This window comes from Muntiacus reevesi, chromosome 2 (assembly GCF_963930625.1).
Source record: "Muntiacus reevesi chromosome 2, mMunRee1.1, whole genome shotgun sequence".
Taxonomy (NCBI): domain Eukaryota; kingdom Metazoa; phylum Chordata; class Mammalia; order Artiodactyla; family Cervidae; genus Muntiacus; species Muntiacus reevesi.
Genome location: NC_089250.1, coordinates 279,437,374 through 279,458,608, shown reverse-complemented (window position 1 = coordinate 279,458,608; position 21,235 = coordinate 279,437,374). Strand labels below are relative to the sequence as shown.

At 46.2% G+C, this 21,235-nt stretch overlaps 1 protein-coding gene across 1 annotated transcript; it reads left to right on the top strand.

Moving 5' to 3' along the window:
* The first annotated feature begins 5,453 nt into the window (after window positions 1-5,453).
* LOC136161780 (zinc finger protein 548-like) lies at window positions 5,454-21,184 on the top strand. Its single transcript, XM_065926866.1, is given in 5 exon segments — window positions 5,454-5,667; window positions 7,466-7,507; window positions 10,161-10,287; window positions 11,913-13,433; window positions 13,436-21,184. Coding segments are annotated over 4 exon segments (1,764 nt in total). The 5' UTR covers window positions 5,454-5,667; window positions 7,466-7,471; the 3' UTR covers window positions 13,516-21,184.
* Window positions 21,185-21,235: the final 51 nt, after the last annotated feature.

Sequence of the window (21,235 nt, the reverse complement as noted above, 5' to 3'; positions counted from 1 at the left end):
AGGATGCAAAAAAAAAAAAAAAAAAAAAAAGGAAGGCTATGATTTTTTTCAATAAATTGTGAAGAATTGTAATTGTAAAGCTGTCACGAAGTAAGGGTGCTTGTAAAGCAAGGATTGATTAGAACCAGAAATGTCTGCATACTTACAAGGGGGAATCTTGAGACCGCGAGGCTATAGGTAGAAGATTTTTTTAGAAGTAACTTTATTTTTAAATTTTTGCTTGCACTGGGTCTTCATCGCTGTGCGTGGGTTTTTCCTAGTTGCAGTGAGTGGGAACTACTCTCGGTTTCAGTGCTTGGGCTTCTCATTGCGGCGGCTTCTCTTGCTGCACAGCACAGGCTCGAGGTGGCGCGGGCTTCCGTCCTTGCAGGATGCGGGTTCAATAGTTGAGGCGCACCGGCTTGGTTGCTCCCCATAATGTGGGATCTTCCCGGACCTAGGATCAAAAGCCCTGTTCCCTGCATTGGCAGGCAGATTCTTATCCACTGAGCCACCAGGCAAGTCCAGTAGCAGAATCTTTAAAACATCTAGTGTCTGCTGTCGAACTGAACTTGCATTTACTCATTCGCTTTACAGCAAAGTCAATCTACTAACCGGGTTGTGGTGAATGAGAGTACATTGTTAATTGTGGGACATCAAGTGAGGAGAACAGGCAGCTCTAGCTTAAAAGACCCAGACTTCCTGATGGATTTTAGGCAGTGGTGTTTGGAGGCAACATTTGTGTTGAGGGGTGCAGCTTGTGGACTTTCTTCTAATTGGTTGGTGTTGAGGTACCTGGGTGATGTTTTGGGAATGTAATTGTAAGCATCAAGTAATCAGCATCCTCCACCTGGGTGGGGGGTTTGTTTTTTGTGTCAGTCGCTCACTCATGTCCAACTCTGCAACCCCATGGACTGTAGCCTGCCAGGTTCTTCTGTCCATGGGATGCTTCAGGCAAGAATACTGGAGTGGGTAGCCATTCTCTTCTCCAGGGCATCTTCCTGATCCAGGGATTGAACCAGGTCTCAGTCAGGTGGCCCAAGTATTGGAGTTTCAGCTTCAGCATCAGTCCTTCCAATGAATATTCAGGGTTGATTTCCTTTAGGATAGATTGGTTTGGTCTCCTTGCTTTCCAAGGGACTCTCAAGAGTCTTCTCCAGCACCACAATTAGAAAGTATTCTGGAGAAGGGAATGACAAACAACTTCGATATTCTTGCCTCGAGAACCCCGTGAACAGTAGCCTTTGCCATAAGTAAGTAAAAAATGCAGCATATACAAAACAGGAATATAGGACAATTTAACCACCAGTGTAGACCAGTATAGGGCAAGGTACTCTCTTTTAGATATGGTTCCAAAGGAACGACAGTGATAAAGACTTGAAATTTTACCATTTATTCAGGAAGAGGGAGAAAAGAAAACTTTGTTTAAGATTTATCTTATTTGTTTATTTAAATTTTGGCCGTGGTGTCTTCGTTGCTACACCCTGGCTCTCTCTCGTTGTGGTGAGCAGGGGCTGCTGTCTAGCTGTGGTATACCAGCTTCTCACTGTGCTTCTCACTGCAGGGGCTTCTCTCTTGTTTCAGAGCATGGGCTCTAGAGTGCTCGGGCTTCAGCACTTGTGGTTCAGGGGCTTAGTTGCTCCACGGCACATGGGATCTTCTGGGACTAGGGATCACACTGGTATCCCTTTGGTTTCAAGGTGGGTTCTTAACTTCTGGACCACCAGGGAAGCCCCAAGAAAACTTTTTTCTTTTAAAAATATCTAGGGAATTTCTTAGTGGAATTCTAGCACTGCAGGGGTCACAGGTTCACTCCCTGGTTGGGGAACTAAAATCCTGCAAGCTGTGCCAAGGGGTCAGTAAATTAAAAAATAAATAAAATAACTGTGATGGGAGAGTTCTGAACTCTACTAAGTGAATGGTGCACATCAACTACCCTCAAGCCCCAGTCCTGGAGAAGGTTCAGGATCATGTGGGAGAGCCTCTGGCTATTTCTACCGCTCTGGTTGTCAGCACTGGGACTTGTCCCTATATTTGGTCCTCAAGATTATTGGGAGAGGCCCTTGCTGGCCTTCCTGAATTGGCCCATGTGCCCTGTCTGCTTGATCCAGCAGCCCTGCTGCAGAGGGGCTGGGCTACTCTTGGCCAAGGATAGAAGGGGGTCAGCATTGCACTTAAAAAAACTTTAGAATCAAGAAGGCAACAGTGGAGCTGCATGCAGGGATGGGAGAAAAGCCCCTCCCAACTCCATTTTATTTCATGTTCCTGTTAGACTGGGTCCATTTTCTATGTTCTTTTCCTAAGGAATTTGTCTTATTTTTACTTTTCCTTCATGGAGACTGCTTCCCTGATGACTCAGATGGTAAAGAATCTGCCTGCATTGCAGGACACCTGGGTTTGATCCCTGGGTGGGGAAGATCCCCTGGAGAAAGGAATGCCTACCCACTCCAGTATTCTTGCCTAGGAAATACCATGGACAGAGGAACCTGGCAGGCTGTGGTCCATGGGGTTGCAAAGAGTTGGAAACGACTGGAGCAACTAACAATTGCACTCATCTCACATGCTAGTAAAGTAATGCTCAAAATCTTCCAAGCCAGGCTTCAGCAATACGTGAACCATAAAATTCCAGATGTTCAAGCTGGTTTTAGAAAAGGCAGAGGGACCAGAGAACAAATTGCGAACATTCAATGGATCATCGAAAAAGCAAGAGAGTTCTAGAAAAACATCTATTGCTGCTTTATTGACTATGCCAAAGCCTTTGACTGTGTGGATCACAACAAACTGTGGAAAATTCTGAAAGAGATGGGAATATCATACCACCTGACCTGCCTCTTGAGAAACCTGTATGCAGGTCAGAAAGCAACAGTTAGAACGGGACATCGAACAACAAACTGGTTCCAAATAGAAAAAGGAGTACATCAAGGCTGTATATTGTCACCCTGCTTATTTAACTTGTATGCAGAGTACATCATGAGAAATGCTGGGCTGGAAGAAGCACAAGCTGGAATCAAGATTGCCGGGAGAAATATCAATAACCTCAGATATGCAGATGATACCACCCCTATGGCATAAAGTGAAGAGGAACTAAAAAGCCTCTTGATGAAAGTGAAAGAGGAGAATGAAAAAGATGGCTTAAAACTCAACATTCAGAAAACTAAGATCATGGCATCTGGTCCCATCACTTCATGGGAAACAGATGGGGAAACAGTGTCAGACTTTATTTTTTTTGGGGGGGGGCTCCAAGATCACTGCAGATGGTGACTGCAGCCATGAAATTAAAAGCTTACTCCTTGGAAGGAAAGCTATGACCAACCTAGATAGCATATTAAAAAGCAGAGACATTACTTTGCCAACAAAGGTCCATCTAGTCAAGGTTATGGTTTTTCCAGTGGTCATGTATGGATGTGAGAGTTGGACTGTGAAGAAAGCTGAGCACTGAAAAGTTGATGCTTTTGAATTGTGGTGTTGAGGAAGACTCTTGAGAGTCCCTTGGACTGCAAGGAGATCCAACCAGTCCATCCTAAAGGAGATCAGTCCTGGGTGTTCATTGGAAGGACTGATGCTGAAACTGAAACTCCAATATTTTGGCCACCTCATGCGAAGAGTTGACTCATTGGAAAAGACCCTGATGCTGGGAGGGATTGGGGGCAGAAGGAGAAGGGGACGACAGAGGATGAGATGGCTGGATGGCATCACCAACTCGATGGACATGAGTTTGAGTAAACTTCAGAAGTTGGTGATGGACAGGGAGGCCTGGCGTGCTGCGATTCATGGGGTCCCAAAGAGTTGAACACAACTGAGTGACTGAACTGAACTGAACTGAGCAACTAACACTTTCACTAGCTGAGGTTACTTAATTTTTACAGTGACTTTGAGACTGAAGAAGCATGGAATACCTAAGTGAAAGTGAAAATGTTAGTCACTCAGTCATGTCCAACTCTTTGCAACACCATGGACTGTAGTTTGCCAGGCTCCTCTGTCCACGGAATTCTCCAGGCAACAATACTGGAGTAGGTTGCCATTTCCTTCTCCAGGGGATCTTCCCAATCTAGGGATCAAACCCGGGTCTCCTGCACTGGAGGCAGATTCTTTACCATCTGAGCCTAGGTGGGGACATCCCTAATTCAGCAGGGATTAAAAAAAAAAAAAACAACTGACATGTCAGTGTTTGTATGAGGAGTGTTTAGAATATGTAATATTAATATTAAACATGTAATTTGTTTGTGAGTCTTAGAAAGCTGACTTGCAAGAGAGAGAAATTATTAGTTTGGCCTTGCTATAAATGAATGCTAAATGGACAAATACAGAATCTTGTGAAACAGGAACATTCATGCATACACAGAGAAGGTGTCAAAGTATGAAATAGAAGCACATTTTGGAGATAAAGCCACAGCTTCAGCTTCATTTTCTGGCTTTTCAGACTTCACTACCTCTAGTTTAAACTTGGCTAAGATTTTACTTTTTTTTCTTTACATGTCACAGTTATGCTCCCCTAGAATTATTCCTGCTGCTATATATTTATATAGTTTTATTTATTTGTTTATGGCTGTGTTGGGTCTTTATTGCTGCACAGCCTTTTCTCTAGCTGCAGTGAGCCAGGACTCCTCTTTAGTTGTGGTGCATGGCTTCTCACTGCGGTGGAAATCAAGTAGGTGGCTTTGCCTTCTGCCTATTCATGAGGAAACTCTCCTTGAACCTGTCGCTGTCTGTCCTGACTCAGGGAGGCCTAGGGGGCTACAATTCTTTTTTACAGACAAGAGGCAGGACATGGAGTTGGGCAGAGAAGTCTGTTTCAAGAAAGCCCCAAAGGGTCCAGTTCTATTTCAAGTCTACCTGTATCTGAAAAGCGACAACATAGCTGATTATCGGAGTGCACGCAGAGTGTCGTTATAATATGCTGTTGTCTCTTAGGATTTGTAGATTTGAGACCCTTCTTCTGTTTCACATTCTGAAATAAGAGGTCCCTAAACTTTCTGATGCTGGGAGGGATTGGGGGCAGGAGGAGAAGGGGACGACAGAGGATGAGATGGCTGGATGGCATCACCGACTCGATGGACATGAGTTTGAGTAAGCTCCGGGAGTTGGTGATGGACAGGGAGGCCTGGCGAGATGCGATTCATGGGGTCCCAAAGAGTTGGACACGACTGAGCGACTGAACTGAACTGAAACTTTCTGTGAATTTCCTAGACTGCTCTCCAGAAATCCGGGTGCACCTCTTGTAAAAGCAAGCGAAGCTTCGCCCCATCATTGGAGCCTGAGAACTTGGTTTCCCTCAGCCCGTGGAGAAAAAGGGGAGTTCTGCTCTGACCAGAGGCAAGTGTGGTGGCAGCGGAAACTACATCACCCAGAAGTCTGTAGGGTGCGATGCGGCTGTGACTGAGCCAGTGAAAGCTTAGGAGAGGCACTCGTACGTGCGTGCGCATTGCGTTGGGGCGGGACTTCCGGCGTTTTCTCCCGTAGCATTTGGGAGGCTGTTGGGCTGTTCACCGGCTACGGGCCTTGCCTTAGCCCGCTGATCGGTGAGGTGACCTCGCGGAAAAGCGGGAGGAGACAAGTTGTCCCCGTTATCCAGAATCGGCTCTGAGGCCCTTTGAGCCCGTAGTTGTCGGCGGTGTCCTCCTCCCCGCCCCACTCGCCGCATCTCCCGGCCCAGCTCATCCCACCGGCCAGTGACCGAGGTCGGCACAGGTGGGTGCTGCGTCTCCCGGGCTCCACCTGGCCCGACTCCGAGTCCCAGATCCGGACGGAAGGGTGCCCGTTCAGGTCCCTGCCGTTCAGCCCCAGAGTCCAGAACTGAGGGCGGCCTTGTGAGGGGTCGCGCTTCAGCTAGTGGTCTGGGATGAGGGAGAGAGTTCCCTCGGAGGCGACGGCTTGCAGGTGCTCCCCTAGTCGGCAGCCTTGGGGAAACTTGGGGTCACTTTTTTCTGGGACAGAAGGGAACGAAGTGCCTTATCTGAAATGGCAACCTGAGCAGGTGAGAGCCATGGAAGGTTGTTGTGAAGGAGGTGGGACTGGGAGAACCGTCTCTAGAGTTAGAAGTTGGGAGAAAAGGATGCGAATGGAGGCAGGAAGACTGCTGAGGAGGCCACCTCAGCAGTGGGAGGTGCTATAGACCCCAGGAGAATTTTGGGAGAGGCTGGGCCACGGAGGTAGCAGGACATCGGAGATGGGATAAGACTCTGGGTAGGTTTCCTCAGTAGAGTCTACAGGACTTTCTGATGTTCCATGTGTGGCCAGGAGGATGTGGACTGGCCCAGCCTGGCGTGGGAATCAGATTGAGGAGGCGGGGGCCATAAGCTTGTTGCCTGAGATGGGCCCTGTGTTGAAGGAGGGGAGGGCTGAGAGTAAGAGGGCAGGACGTGAAGACTGGGTGCTGGCATCCCTGATGCTCCTTCCAGGAAACAGCGTACCTGTCTGAGGAGAGATTCTGGCCTGTGTCTGCAAGGTAAAGAGCTTCGCTTCTGTGGAGCCTGCTGTGGGTGCTGGAGTGGATTCTCCACTGGCAGGCTCTGCTGACCCTCACTGCCTCCCGGATGGAAGGAGGGAAAGATCAACCAGGCTGGTGTGGCCAGTGGGTCCTAGACCCACCTCACCCCTCACCTCACCCCTCAGGGCAGGAGCGATGAGACTCTGCTTCAGTTAAGGGCTCCCAGCAAGCTCCCTTATGAGGTTTATTTACTGAGTAGACCTGCTTGCTGGCTGGACTAGGAGCTGACTTGCCTGCTCAGCCCCTCCCAATGACTCATTAACTTAAGACTGTATGAAAATTAACCAAGAATTAATCAATATTTCTCTAAATACACACACAGGCAATTAGAAATGAGCCTGTTCACTCAGTTAAATCTTTGTGAACACTTTGTAATTGGCTTGTCATTGCTTTACCTCTATATATTTGCTTACAAGGTAAAGTTTTATGTATGACATCTTCTGAGATCCTAAAAAAATGTAAAGACCCCAAATTTCAAAACTATACCACTTCAGTTGCCTGAAAATACATATAAAACTATTGTTCCTATGGACAGTCATAGCTGATACATGGTATGTCCTCCTTACGTTAGATACCAATATGAGTCTTCTGAGGTTGAATAATTCTTATCTTCAGTAGAATTTTCTTTTGTCTGAAGTTCAGGGAGGCTCAGTCCTTCTCCAGGGCCACTGGTAAGAGGCAGTACTGTTTTCTGACATGCTTGGTCGTGTCTGACTCTTTGTGACCCCATGGACTATACAGTCCGTGGAATTCTCCAGGCCAGAATACTGGAGTGGGTAGCCTTTCCCTTCTCCAGGGGATCTTCCCAACCCAGGAATCAAACTAGGGTCTTCTGTGTTATAGGTGGATTCTTTACCAACTGAGCTATCAGGGAAGCCTGAGCTTAGACTTGACAGGCAGAGGTCCTGTTACACCAGGGCCTGGAACGGGTGGAGGTCCAACTCTGCTGTAGGATTCTAGTACTGTTGTCCTTGTCTCATGACTTCTTTCTTCTCCCAGGGCCACATGGCAGTAGTAGAGGTGCTCATGAGTCCTGTACAGGTGAGTCATAATTATCAACCTGATAGTTTTATCCTGATATATATGCCCTTGAGATATGGCAGGGTCCCAAGACTTATATCCCTATTTTCTGTCTTGCATCTGTAGACCATGTACTCTCACCATGCCTAGGATCTTATATTTAGTCCTGGGTTATAGATTGGTCAGCGATTTTATTGGTGACAGCTGATGGGGGAAGGTGTGGCAGGGAGTCCTGACCACAGGATTTAGAATGTCCAGACAGCTGCAGGTGATACTGAGGTGGAATATGCAGGGAACTGTTGGTTCTGTCATATCTGGTGGGAATGGGGTGCTGGGATAGGGGTGCACAGGTATCAGGTCTTGACTGATAGCCTGAGGTCCTGGTTCTCTAACCCTCAGGTTGAGGGCAGGTAGGGAAGGTTTGAGGCAGAGCAGGAAGGTGCCATGTCTTAGATTTTAACAGGCTCCCTGTGACTGCAGAGTAGAAGACAGGCTAGGTGTGAATGAAGGCTGGGAGATATGAGAGGAATTTCTGCAATCATTCATGTGCATGTTGGTGGGGGCTACACCTGAGTGGTGGCTGTGAAGGTAGGGATAGAGCTACCCATGTTTTGTTTTTTTTTTTTATCATATATTTTAAATTGAAGTATAGGTGGTTTACAATGATGTGTCCATACTTTATGTAATGGAGAATGAGGGACTTAAGGAATTAGGCTGATAGGAAGAATCAGGGAGGACCCAGGTTTCTGGCTTTATTAGGAGATGGGCACCTCATCAGCTAAAATGAGGAAGCAGCTCTAATTGTAGGGAGAATTTCCAAATGGAAATTTCCAAATTTGGAAATCACAGATATTCCAGAGATTTCCAAGGGGAGGTATCCCAGAGTTGTCAGGAAAGTGCAGTCCCACAAGTGAGATGCAGTGAGGAGGAGAATGAACAGTTTGCCCTGAGCCCTGGCACTGGGCTTATAAAGACAAGGACAAATCTGAGTTTGTCTGAGGGTCAGCATCTGGGGGGGGAACCCCAGGGAATCACTTTCACACAGAGTCTGGGTTTCAGGGGAAGGATCCAAGGTGGAGACAGCCATGGCATCGGGGCTTTGGTGTGGACTAGGATAAAGCTGCAGGTAAGATTTAGGCAGTATCATTTCTAGTTGGTGGTGGGGATGCCGTTAGAGGACAAGGAGTGAGGATGAAGGGCCTGAGTAGTAGGTCTCTGGGTTGGATACCTGGCTGGTGGTGATGAGCTTCACCAAGACAGATGAGGAAGCAAAGTGTCCGTGTGTCTGTGTGACAGCAGGGTGTAGGTGTGAGAAAGTCTTCAGGCCAGGGAGGACAGGAGATGGATGTTGAGGATGGAAAAGGGATTAGCTGGGAGAGTCTCTGGGCCTAGGGTGAAGTGGGAGGGTGACTGGGGAGGTCTGCGTGCCTGGGCTTCACGTGGAGGGAGAGGAAGGTGTTGACTGCTTGTGGGACAGTCCTTGCAGTTCAGAAGAGGAAGAGAGCTAAGGGCACATGAGGTCTCATGTAGGCAGGATGGCTAGAGAGGAAGCAAAAAACGGCCCTGTGGGGAGACCTTCTGGGGTGTGCCTCCGGGGCTTGGGGTGGGGCCTGGCTTTAGAGGACTTTGGTGTTCAGGGGCCGGATTGGCTGCATTAAATATTGGACGCATTTGCCATTCACTGCCTGGACTCCGTGTGCAGAGCGCCCTGTAAGGAGGTGAAGGAAGTGCTTGTGGTGTGGGCTGGGGTGTCTGTGGTGCCCAGGGAGGGGTCAGAGTTGTCAGGAAGGGGCAGTCCCACAAGTGAGATGCAGTGAGGAGAGGGAACGGTTGGCCCTGAGCCCTGGCACTGGGCTTATAAAGACAAGGACAAATCTGAGTTGGTTTGAGGGTCAGCATCTGGGGGAGGGACCCCGGGGAAATTGTCCAGCAGGAGAGGGATAGGGCCATGCATGGCAGTCCACAGCCTACATGGTGGTTTGTTTTCTGCTGTGTACTGGACACAGGGATCCATGGTCATGAGGAGAGAACAGGCACTGATGCCCCTAGGGCGTGTCTTGAGGGTGGGACATCTGGGATGAGGCTGAGTGGGGACAGATGCTTTGGGAGAGGGTAAAAGTCCTGGAGAGCGACATGTATCAGTGGTCGTACTCAGAGTATATTAACTTGTGGAAGTGAGTGAGTGGTGATGAGTGGTGACACAGAGAGGCCAGTGACATTTCAAGACAATTTCCTTACTTATATTTCCTGAGAGGAGGCTCACTGTGTAACCCAGGCTCCTGTGGGGAAGCACCAGACTTGGTTAGCAGGTGCGAGCCCCAGTTTGGGGAAACCAGTGGTCAGAGTCAGAGCCTTTTTTGGATTTCCAGGGGAAATGTGGGGAGCGTTGGACAGAAGGCTTAGGGATGACTAGTTTGAATAATTCTGTGTACCTGCAGTATGGGAGCCGTCTGTAGCTGTCTGGCACCTGGCTCTGGACTGATTTAGGGCAGGGGAGATACTGACCTGGTGAGTGAGTATTAGTTCAGCAGTTAGTTCAGAGTATGAGCTCTGGAAGCAAGGGAGATGTGAACAGATTTGGCCTTAAGTTTAGCCCTGTAATTAATGGATGGCAAATAGATAAATACAGAATCCACCAAACTGTTCATGAGCCAGACTCTTTTGGTTTTGGCAGGACTGTGTGGTCTTCGAGGACGTGGCTGTATATTTCTCCCAGGAGGAGTGGGGCCTCCTTGATGAAGCTCAGAGACACCTGTATCGTGCTGTGATGACAGAGAACTTGGCACTTGTGACCTCCCTGGGTAAGCTCTGCACGTTCACCTGGTGTTCTGGCTGCACTCTGTGCTGCCCCTTTCCCAGGGCAGCTCTGTGCTCCCCTCCCTGAGACCCTCCTTCCCTGGTTTGCTGGCACGCGTGCTGTGGTGCTGGGGCTAGACCATGTGTAAGTGTCACTGTTCTCCGCACAGAGCCCTCTCTCTTCCACTCTGAGGACTTGCACAGCAGGGCGCAGGAGCCAGAAATCTAAATTTTATCTGAGACCCCTCTGGCCTGGCTTGTCCCTGGTAGGTGATCAGACTAGATGCTTGGACTCTTGTTGCCCCAGGCCTTCCCCTCCTCTTGCTGACATTTCTTTCAGGCACCAACCAATATATGAATTTTGGGACCATTATTGCTTCTGCAGGCTCCCCTGTGAAGCTGTTAGAATTTTAGCACGTCAGATGCCCTGTGTTGAGTTTCTGGACATATGCTGGCCCCCCTGTTTCTGTCTTTCATGTAGGACTGGCGTCTCTCTGACGCCACATCAGTGCTCACCTGGTGCGGGAGGGAGGACCCTGGGTGCTTGATAGTGTGGACATTACTGCATCTGTGGCAGGAGACACTCAGAATTACCCCAGCTCTGTGTGAGGTCCTGGGAAATGGCACCACGTCAGAACTGGGAACTTGTTCTGTGTTCACCATTGACTGATGCTGTGACCGCTGATCGTACCTCATTTCTTCCTTCTCTTGCCAATTTTTATTTCTTCTGTCACCCTCCAGCCACCCCTCTGTGACCCTCACTTGTCACACCTTCCATATCACTGCTCTGTATGTAAGATGTCCTGAGGTCTGCGTGTATGTATCCTTAAATAGTGCTAGAACTTTAGCATCTCCTTTGTATCAGATGTTTCAAGGTCTGGGCACCATCTTCATCATAGTGCTCACCTGTCAACCATAGCCATGGGTGTGGTGGAGGCCTTTTGCAGAGGACTGATTTGGAGGCCTGCTGTGGTCTGAATGTTTGTGTCTCCACACATTCCGTATGTTGAAAACTTCATGCCCAAGGTGGCAGTGTTAGAAGATGGGGTCTTTGGGGTGATTAGGTCATGAGGGCAGAGTTTAAGAATGAGGTTAGTGCCCATTTAAAAGGGGCCCCCACTGAGGCTTCCCTGGTGGTCCACTGGTTAAGACTTCGCATTTCCAGTGCAGAGTGCCTGAGTTAGATTCCTGTTGGAGGAACTAAGCTCCCACATGATGTGCAGTTCAGCCCAAAAGATTAAAAGAATAAAAGGAGGGGACCCCACAGAGCTTCCAGGCTCCTTCCACCATGTGTGAGGACACAATGAGAAGGCTGTGACCTAGAAAAATGCATACTGGTCTCTGGGTTCCATCCTCTAGAAAGGTGAGAAATAAACTTCTGTTCATTATAAGCCAGTCAGCTTATAACTTTATCATAGGATCCCAAATGGACTGAAAGAGTAACTCTTCCTTCAGTCTTTACCTGTTGACAGGACTGTCTCATCATGGGAGCTCCCCAGGTCCATCTCTGCACAGCAGACCTTCCTCTCTCTGGCTTTGGTCTTGGGTGTGTGTGACACACATATTTCTGATGGGGCTGTCCTTTCCATCAAAGTCAACATGCACTTTACCAGCATCTATCTGGTTACAGGTTGTTGGCATGGAGCCCAGGGTGAGGAGCCCTCTTCTGAGCAAGGTGTTTCTGTAGGGATGTCAGAGGTCAGGACTGCAAAGCCAGATCCATCCTCCAGGAAGGCCCAGCCCAGTGACATGTGTGGTCCACTCTCCAGAGACCTTTTGCCCCTGCCTGAGCATGACGGAATGTACCCTGATGAAGGACTGTACATTTGTGGAGCAGACCTTTTCCAGCACCAGGAGGAGATTAGAGACAAACTTTGCAGAAGGGCTGAGGGGCAGCCTTCATTTCTGACCAACAGCAGTGTTCACACAGGAGAGAGGACCTTGACCTGCAGTGGAGATGGGAAGCCCTTCCCAGGCAGCACAGGCCTTCTGCAGCAGCTGGGCCCTCGTGGTGAGGGGCAGCCACATGGGGACACTGAATGCCAGGAGGCCTTTGGTCGTGAACAGAGTGGTTACAGGTGCGCTCAGTGTGGGAAAGCCTTCAGCCGAAAACAGATACTTGTTGAGCATCAGAAAATCCACACTGGAGTAAGGCCTCATGAGTGCAGCATATGCGGCATGGCCTTCATTAGAAAGTTTCACCTTGTTCAGCACCAGAGAATCCACAGTGGAGAAAGGCCTTTTCGGTGCAGCGAATGTGGGAAATGTTTTAGGTACAACTCCACGCTTATTAGTCATCAGCGAGTTCACACTGGATTAAGGCCTTATGAGTGCAGCAAATGTGGGGAATTTTTCAAGTACAATGCCAACTTCGTGAAACATCAGAGAAAGCACAATGGAGAAAGGCCTTTTGAGTGCAGAGAATGTGGGAAATTCTTTAGGTATAACTATAGACTGATAAGACATGGGAGAGTTCACACTGGAGAAACTCCTTATAAGTGCATTGAATGTGGAAAGTTTTTCAGGTACAGCTCCACATTCATTAGACATCAGAGAGTTCATACTGCAGAAAAGCCTTATAAGTGTAATGAATGTGGGAAATTCTTTAGGTACAATTCCACACTCATTAAACACCAGAGAGTTCATACCGGAGAAAGGCCTTATGAGTGCAGTGAATGTGGCAAATTTTTTAGGTACACGTCCACCCTCATTAGACATCAGAGAGTTCATACGGTAGAAAGGCCTTATGAGTGCAGCTTGTGTGGGGAATACTTTAAGTACAAATCCAAACTCATTAAACATTGGCAAAACCACACTGGAGAAAGGCCTTATGAGTGCAGTGAATGTGGGAAGGCCTTTAGGTATCACTGCAGACTCATTAGACATAAGAGAGTTCACAGTGGAGAGAGGCCTTATGAATGCAGCGAATGTGGGAAATTCTTTCGGTACAACTCCAACCTCATTAAACATTGGAGAAATCACACTGGAGAGAGGCCTTATGAGTGCAGAGAATGTGGGAAAGCCTTTAGCCACAAGCATATACTTGTTGAGCATCAGAAAATCCATACCGGAGAAAGGCCCTACGAGTGCAGCAGATGTCACAAAGCCTTCATTAGGAAGTCCCACCTTGTTCATCACCAGAAGATTCACACTGAAGACACTATGAGTGCTGTGAATGTGGGGAACTCATTAGATACAACTCCAACCTCATGAAGCAGGGAGTTCAGTGGTAGAGACCTTATGAAGGGGCCTGCTGTATAGCACAGGAAACCATATTCTATATCATGTAATAAGTTATAATGGAAAAGAATCTGGGAAAGAGTTTTATATATAAAACTGAATCATTTTGACATATGCCTGAAACACTGTACATCAACTATGCTTCAATTAAAAAACAAAGACCATTATAAGCACAGAAGCTACGGTAAATGAGGTACTGCTCCAGACTACTAAGTCATAGGTGCTGGAGAAGCCCCTGTGAGTTATGTTGGGCTGTGTTCACTTCTGAGTACAGCAAACATGGAAAGCTGTTTTGGTACAGCTCCCCACTTTAGCCATCAAGAGTTCATACCAAAGCAGACCTTTTCAGTGAATGTAAGTTTTTATCTTAAACTCCAGCCCAATTAAATGCCAGTGATTTCACAATGTAGAAAGGCCTTAGGACATATGTACTGCCAAAACTTCGACCTTATTCAGCACCAAAAAGTTCACACCAGAGGGAGTATTGCAAATGGGGAAAGACTAGCAAGTTGCTCTAATCCGTCCCTGAGAACATCTTTGTTTTGATGGTAGTAAAATATATCTAACAATGCTGGGCTTTCCTGGTAGCTCAGCTGGTAAAGAATCCACCTGTAGTTCAGGAGACCCCGATTTGATTCCTGGGTTGGGAAGATCTGCTGGGGAAGGGATAGGCTGCCCACTCCAGTACTCTTGGGCTTCCCTGGTGGCTCAGCTGGTAAAGAGTCCACCTGTAATGCAGGAGACCCCGATTGGATTCCTGGGTTGAGAAAATCTGCTGGAGAAGGGAAAGGCTACTCACTCCAGTATTCTGGCTTGGAGTATTCTATGGACTGTATAGTCCATGGGGTTGCAAAAGGGTTGGACATGACTGAGTGACTTTAGGATTTCCCTGATAGCTCAGTTGGTAAAGAATCTGCCTGTAATGCAGGAGACCCTGGTTCAATTCCTGGGTAAGAAAGATCTGGAGAAGGGATAAGCTACCCACTCCAGTATTCTGGCCTGGAGAATTCCATGGACTCTATAGTCCATGAGGCTGAAAAGAGTCAGACACAACTGAGCAACTTTCACTTTCATGTGTAACAAAATTTACCCTCTCCCTTTTAATGTTCGGTGTAGTGTGTTTAAAAATTAATATCTAGTCTCCAGAATTCTTTTTCATCTTGCAAAAATGAAACTATACCCCTTAAACATCTCTGTCTTCTCCCTCCCTACCCTACCTGTCTACCTCTGTTTTATACTCTTGTCTATGAATTTGATTACTCTGGATACTTTTCATAAGTGTAATCATACACTTTTTCATCTCTTTGCAGCTGGCTTCTTTAGCTTAGAATAATGTCCCCATGTTGAAGCATTTGTCACCATTTTCTTCTGTCTTGAGAAGGAATCAGAATTGACCTGCCTAAAACATGGGGAAGGGTGCTGATTGTCGATACAAGTTTGTCTGATACGATGACATTTAGAGAAACAGGATATCTTGATTTTATATGGAACATATGTTAATAGCTTTACTGAAGTATTGGCATACTCAATTTCATTTATTAAGATTATAAACTGTATTTTCACATAGGTGTACACAGTGGGACTATCACCAAAGTTGTGATAATGAACATGTCCTTTACTTACAGAGTTTCCATTAGCACAAACCCTACCCAAGTTGCCATCTCCAGGTAGACATTGTAGTTTACATTTTCTAGAATTTTATATAAAAGAAATCCTACAGGTATTCTTTTATGAATTTTCACTAAGTTCATAAATATATTTTTTATTATATTTGTGCAAAGGAATAACATCAAATAAAAATAAGCAGGGGTTTCTTATGTATTAGAGGTGCATTGTTTGTAAGCAAATGTGGGTAGTTTTTTTGTTGTTCTCACTATCACTGAGAAAAATGTTATTTAAAGTGGGAACTGAAGTTGAAACTAAACTGAAATTCAGTTTTGTATGAATTCTTTATGAATAAAAAATTTTGAACCTTTTGCATCATACACAGCTTCCACTGACATTTTTCTAGATTTTTCTCTTCTTAATTGGCTTTTCTAGTGTCATTATCCTACATCTTTGTGTCATAAAAGTTCCTAGGGAATTTTAGCGGTGAAATACACAACATAAACTTTATCATCTCAGTATTTTGAGTGTTTAGTTCCATGATATATCGGGATTTCCAGCAAAACAACCCTTCAGTGTGTGTGTGTGTGTGTGCATCCTCACACACGTGCATTTGTGTAAAGACAGAAAAAAGAAATATATATATTTAAAATGTATTAATTTTATTTGGCTTTGCTGGCTTTTCGTTGCTGTGTGTGCTAGTTTTCTCTAATGCAGGGTGGTGGTGGGGCTACTGTCATTGCAGTACGCGGGCTTCTCATTGCAGTGACTTCTGACTGTGGAGCATGGGCTTTAGGCCAGCGGGCTCCGTAGTTGTGGAGAATGGGCTTAGTTGCCTTGTGACGTGTGGAATATACCCAGACCAGGGATCAGACCCATATTCCCTGCATGGGGAGGTGAATTCTTAGCCAATGGACAAGCACGGAAGTCCGCATTCCTGTGTTGCCTATTATGGCCCTGTCTTTAATCTTTGCTTGCTTTACCCTGACCTACCACAGTGAAAGTTATAAATTGAATCTAATGCTTAGGCTACAAGTATTTGCAGAGCAGGACACCATTTATTAGACCCGAACTATGGATGGATGCACTGTGTGTCTGAGCGACAGCCTAGTAGTTGTTCAGTTGCTCAGTTGTGTCCAACTCTTTGTGACCTCATGGACTGCAGCACGCCCGGCTTCCCTGTCCTTGAACATCTTGCAGAGCTTGCTCAAACTCATGTCCGTTGAGTCGGTGATGCCATCCAACCACCTCATCCCCACGATACAGCCTGGTATCTTGTGCCTACTTGGTTTTGTAGGTTTGGGGACCATCTGAAATACTGTCTCTGTACCTGTCGTGATCAGCACAGAGTATATTACACCCAAATCTGGATGCATCGCCTTTCAGACGCGTGAAGCCCCACCCCAGTACTCAGAGCCTAGGGACACCCCTTATTGAGGTGTCCTCTGATTGAGGCTGACCTGTCCCGGAGGTGGGCAGCGCCGCCCCTTGCCAGGACCTGAGACGCTGTGAACTACATTACCCGGAAGGCCGTGCGCCGCCGCCTGCAGCCCAGAGCCAATGAAGGATCAGAGAGAGGCACTCTGGTTCTAGAGGACCGCGTCTGGGCGGGCCTTCCGGCGTCAGCCGTAGGCGACTCTGTGAACTCAGCTCCCTGGTGGGGATCTTGGGAACCCTGGGCCGCCGTGAGGTATAGCGAGCGGGGCGGGCGCTGGCACAGCTGTTCTGAGGCGGGTCTGAGGCTCGGCGTGGGCTCCATTCGGCCAGAATCTGCCTCCGGGCTGGATCGGGAGCCGCCGTGCCCGGGCCCTCCTTCGCCTACAGACGGCTGGGACGGCTGCGTTCATGAGTACGACTGAGGTAAAGGCTTTGACCTCTGGGCCCCTCAGCCGGCATTGTTTTTTGTTTTCTTTTTTTTCCCCCAGTACTTTTATTTTGCTGTTGCTGCGCTGGCCTTTCTCTAAGGGCGGAGAGTGGGGTCTGCTGTCTGTTGTGGAGCTCGCGCTTCTCATTGCGGAGCCGGGGCTCTAGGGCTTGGGCTCGGTAGTTGTGGTTCTCCGGCTCTAGAGCACAGGCTAATTATTTGTGACACAGAGGCTTAGTTGCTCTGCAGCATGTGGGATCTTCCCGGATCAGGGATGGAACCCATGCCTCCTGCGTTGGCAGGTGGACTCGGACTCTACCACTGAGCCATTGAGGAAGCCCTCTGGTGGTGGCTCAGACGGTAGAGTTGGCTTGCAGTGCCAGAGACCCAGGTTCGATCTTCTGGTCTGGAAGATCCCCTGGAGAAGGAAATGACAACCCGCTCCAGCTTTCTTGCCTGGAAAATCCCATGGACGGAGGAGCCTGGCAGTCTACAGTCCATGGGGTGGCAAAGAGTCGGACACAACTGAATAGCTTCACTTTCAACTCTTCATTTTTAAAAAATATTTTCTCTCTATTCATATATTTGGATGCGCCAAGTCTTCTTTGCGGCTTGCAGGTTGAGTCATGTGGCTGGGATCCTGACCTTGGATCCAGCCAGGGACCCCTACATTGGGAGCTCAGAGTCCTAGTTACAGGACCACCAGGGAAGCCCCTCAGTCAAGTCTTACCATTCTGTGGTACCTTTGTCCTTAACAGTGTTTTCTTACAAGTGTCATATATTTCTACTTATTGTTTCCCCAAGCGGTTGGTTTTCCACATACAGAAATATGAGGTGTATAGAAAAAACTTGCAGAGAACCTCCTACTAAAATTGAATAAGCAGCTCTAATAGTCATTCTCTTCTCGAGCCAAGAAGTCCGATATAGGGACTTTCCTGGGGTCCAGGGGTAAGTGTCTGCCTTGCAATACAGGGGAGGAGGGTTTGATTCGTGGTCAGGAAATTAGGAGGCGTCCCTGGTGGCTCAGATGGTAAAGAATCTGCCTGCAATGTGGAAGGCCCAAGTTTGATCCCTGAGTCTGGAAGATCCCCCGGAGAAGGGCATGGCAACCAACTCCAGTATTCTTACCTTGAGAATCCAATGGACAGAGAAGCCTGGCAGGCTACTGTCCGTGGGGTTACAAAGAGTCCACACGACTGAAGCAACTTAGCACACATACACACAGGGAACTAAGATCCCACATGCCTCAGAGCAACTAAGCCCATGAGCCACAGCTGCTGAGCCCACATGAGGTAACTCAAGAGTTCCTGAACCACATGGAAAAGATCCTGCATAAGGCAGTAAAGATCCCTAGTGTGGCAGTTAAGACCTGATGCAGCCAAATTTAAAAAACGAAAAAGAAATGCAGTATAAATAGGATCCTGGAAGCTGCATAAATGTGGGTGTTCTAAAACAATTATCCCATCCCCCAAAAGTTAAAGTATTATCTCTTTTCTTTCATGGAAGCATTTCCTTGCTTTCCTTGATAATTTTGCCAGCTATGTTGAAATTATTCAAGGACTATGGCTTACTGTCACTCCATTGTTTTAAAATTCTTTTCTGAGTGGAATCACATAAATATGTGTTTTCCTCATTTGCACAACTTGGCATGACTTTAATCCGTGTTTTCATAGCTATTCATTTATTTTCCTTTTTTGTGCAGTATTCTATAGCATAAACATATGAGGACAATGTTCTTATAAATTCAGCTGTTGAAGCTTCTTTTGTTTTTGTTTTGTTTTGGTATTTATAAACATTGCTACTGTAGATATACCTGCCATGTCTTCTGGGATATACCCAGCACACATTTGTGTAGCATATAAGTTAAAATTATTATTTACTTAAATGAACGTTTCCACTTTTTAGTCTTGTTTTATTTCTTGTTACTAATTTTTTTAAATTCCTTGTCACTAATTTTAACTTAGTTCTTTGAATGGCTTGATTATACTTAATCTACATGTAGTTAATTTTGCTACACACTTATTATGCACTACGTACATTTACAGTTTTACATTACACACCCACGTAGAGAGTTTTTGCTTTTTCAGTCATTGTACTCTTCTAATATTTATCATTTATAAGTTATTTAAGTCTTTACTCTGGTGGTATCAGAAGAGAAAATGATGAAGATATCTTGTTAAAATATTTGTTATAAGGGGAACAGAGTGAATCATTTTAAGGGTAATAAGTTATAAGGCTTTGACTCCATATCATGTTTTAGAATCCAAGAACATTTACAAGTGATCTCTCTGATCATTGGTGGAAAAAACCCATATAAAAATCAAAATATAAATAAAAAGTACATGTTGTTTAATTCTGTTGTATAATGTAATAATAACTTCAAATCAGAGTTTAATATATGAATTATGTAAGCTGAAATTTTATATCTAACAATTTTTAACATAACTGTTGGGGGAAATGTGTAATTTCCTCGGTTCTGTCTTGCCACAGCAAAAATTTGAAGCGATGGATGGATCGGTGTTACAGCTTGGTGTTACAACTCAGTTTTATTTGACAAGCAAAGAAAATTACATCCTCAAGGCGTGAGAGCAGGCCGATCCAAAAGACACGAAGAGAATAGAAGCCAGCTGTTCAATTTTGGCTCCTCTTTTTATATGTTTTTTCTCCTCCCCCTCAGCCTGCTCTATGTAAATTGGGCTAGCCAGGAGGCCTGTTTGCTTTGCCTGAGGTTCTCACTCCTGTCCTCAGACCTTCCTTTGTTCTATTTTCACAGGCTTTTCCCGTGTTTTTTGTGTTTTAGCCACCAGCATTCTGGACTCCTTTTTCCTATTCTAACTACCTAACATAACCAAAATAAACTTTCAAGGAGAAGTATAAGAACTCCTGGTCACCTATTGTGGCCAACTACAAGTGAGAAGAAGAGAAAAATGTATTATTGACAAGGGAGAAACAAGAAAATCAAATGGAGGTGTCAGAGCTGTACATAAAGTGAGACTTAATTTTGATATTTATAGCCTAGGGTATAATAATGTTATATGACCTGCCACAACCATTTCCTCACCAACATGATTGCTTTCATTTTGTCTCATTGAACTGCAGTTACACTACCCTCATACATGGTACTCAAACACACTGCACATGACTCAGATAGACTTTTCACTTGTATTTTCCATTCTGGGAAGCCTTTTCTCAAGACATCCGTATTACTTTATGGCAGAACTCCATAATATTTTCTGTCATCTTTTACATGCTTAATTTTATCCTTAAGTATTTCTCTTTGCCTTAGATATAGAATGTTTCACTCACTGATATTCTTTTTTGACTATGTTGCTGATGGGAATTAAAGTTACATGGCCCCGCCCTTCTCACAGGTTTCACATTCAGCAGAACCTTTTAGGCACTCTTCACTGATGAGTGTCAGGTGTTCTGGAAGTGTTTTGCTGCTACTCTTCCTGGACCTGGTGTCTGGAGACCCTAGAGAAACCCTAAGTCCTGATTTCCAAGTCCAGGTCAGAGGTTATATGAAGGGATTCCCATTTTTGGCAGCCAGTGGACTGAGATGTGAAAAGTTATCTTAGGTACAGGGGTAGTCCATACAAATGCTTGAGCTCGTGATAGAGGTGGGAATGCTTTAGGACTTGTAGGTCTTTGTTGATGTCTGGTAAGAACAGAGAGCAAGAGGGCCAGAGTCAGGCCTAAACTGAGAAGTTGGGTTTCTCTTCTGAGAATGATGGCAGATGTGGAGTTTTTGGTATAGAGGGGAAAAGTGATGTGACTTAGGTTTAAAGAGGCTGCCCCTGGCTGCAGAGTACACAATAGACTGGGGAAGAGGAAGACAGTCAGATAGCAAGGAGGCTATTGTAATCATCCAGATGAGCAGTAGTTGTGCCTAGACCAGAGTGATAGATATGGAGGTAGGAGAAATACTTGGCTCCTGAATTTGTTTTTAAAGTTTTAACAGTGGACAAGATTTTATAATGTGGAGTGAGTCACAGATGACTCCAAAGGTATTTTCCCTTTACATCTGAAAGGGTGGCAGTGCTATCAGCTGAGATGGGGGAGTCAGCAAGCAGAGTCCCTTTCTGTGAGACTTAGGAATTGGGTCTTGTGTTGAATCTCAGATGTTTCAGTGACTCCCAAGTATAGGAGACCAGTGGATGGGTGAACTTGCAGACCCAGAGTGCTGGGGAGTCTTCATGATGCCATTAGGGGACAAGGGAAGGTGGGGGGCTGTTACAAAGGTC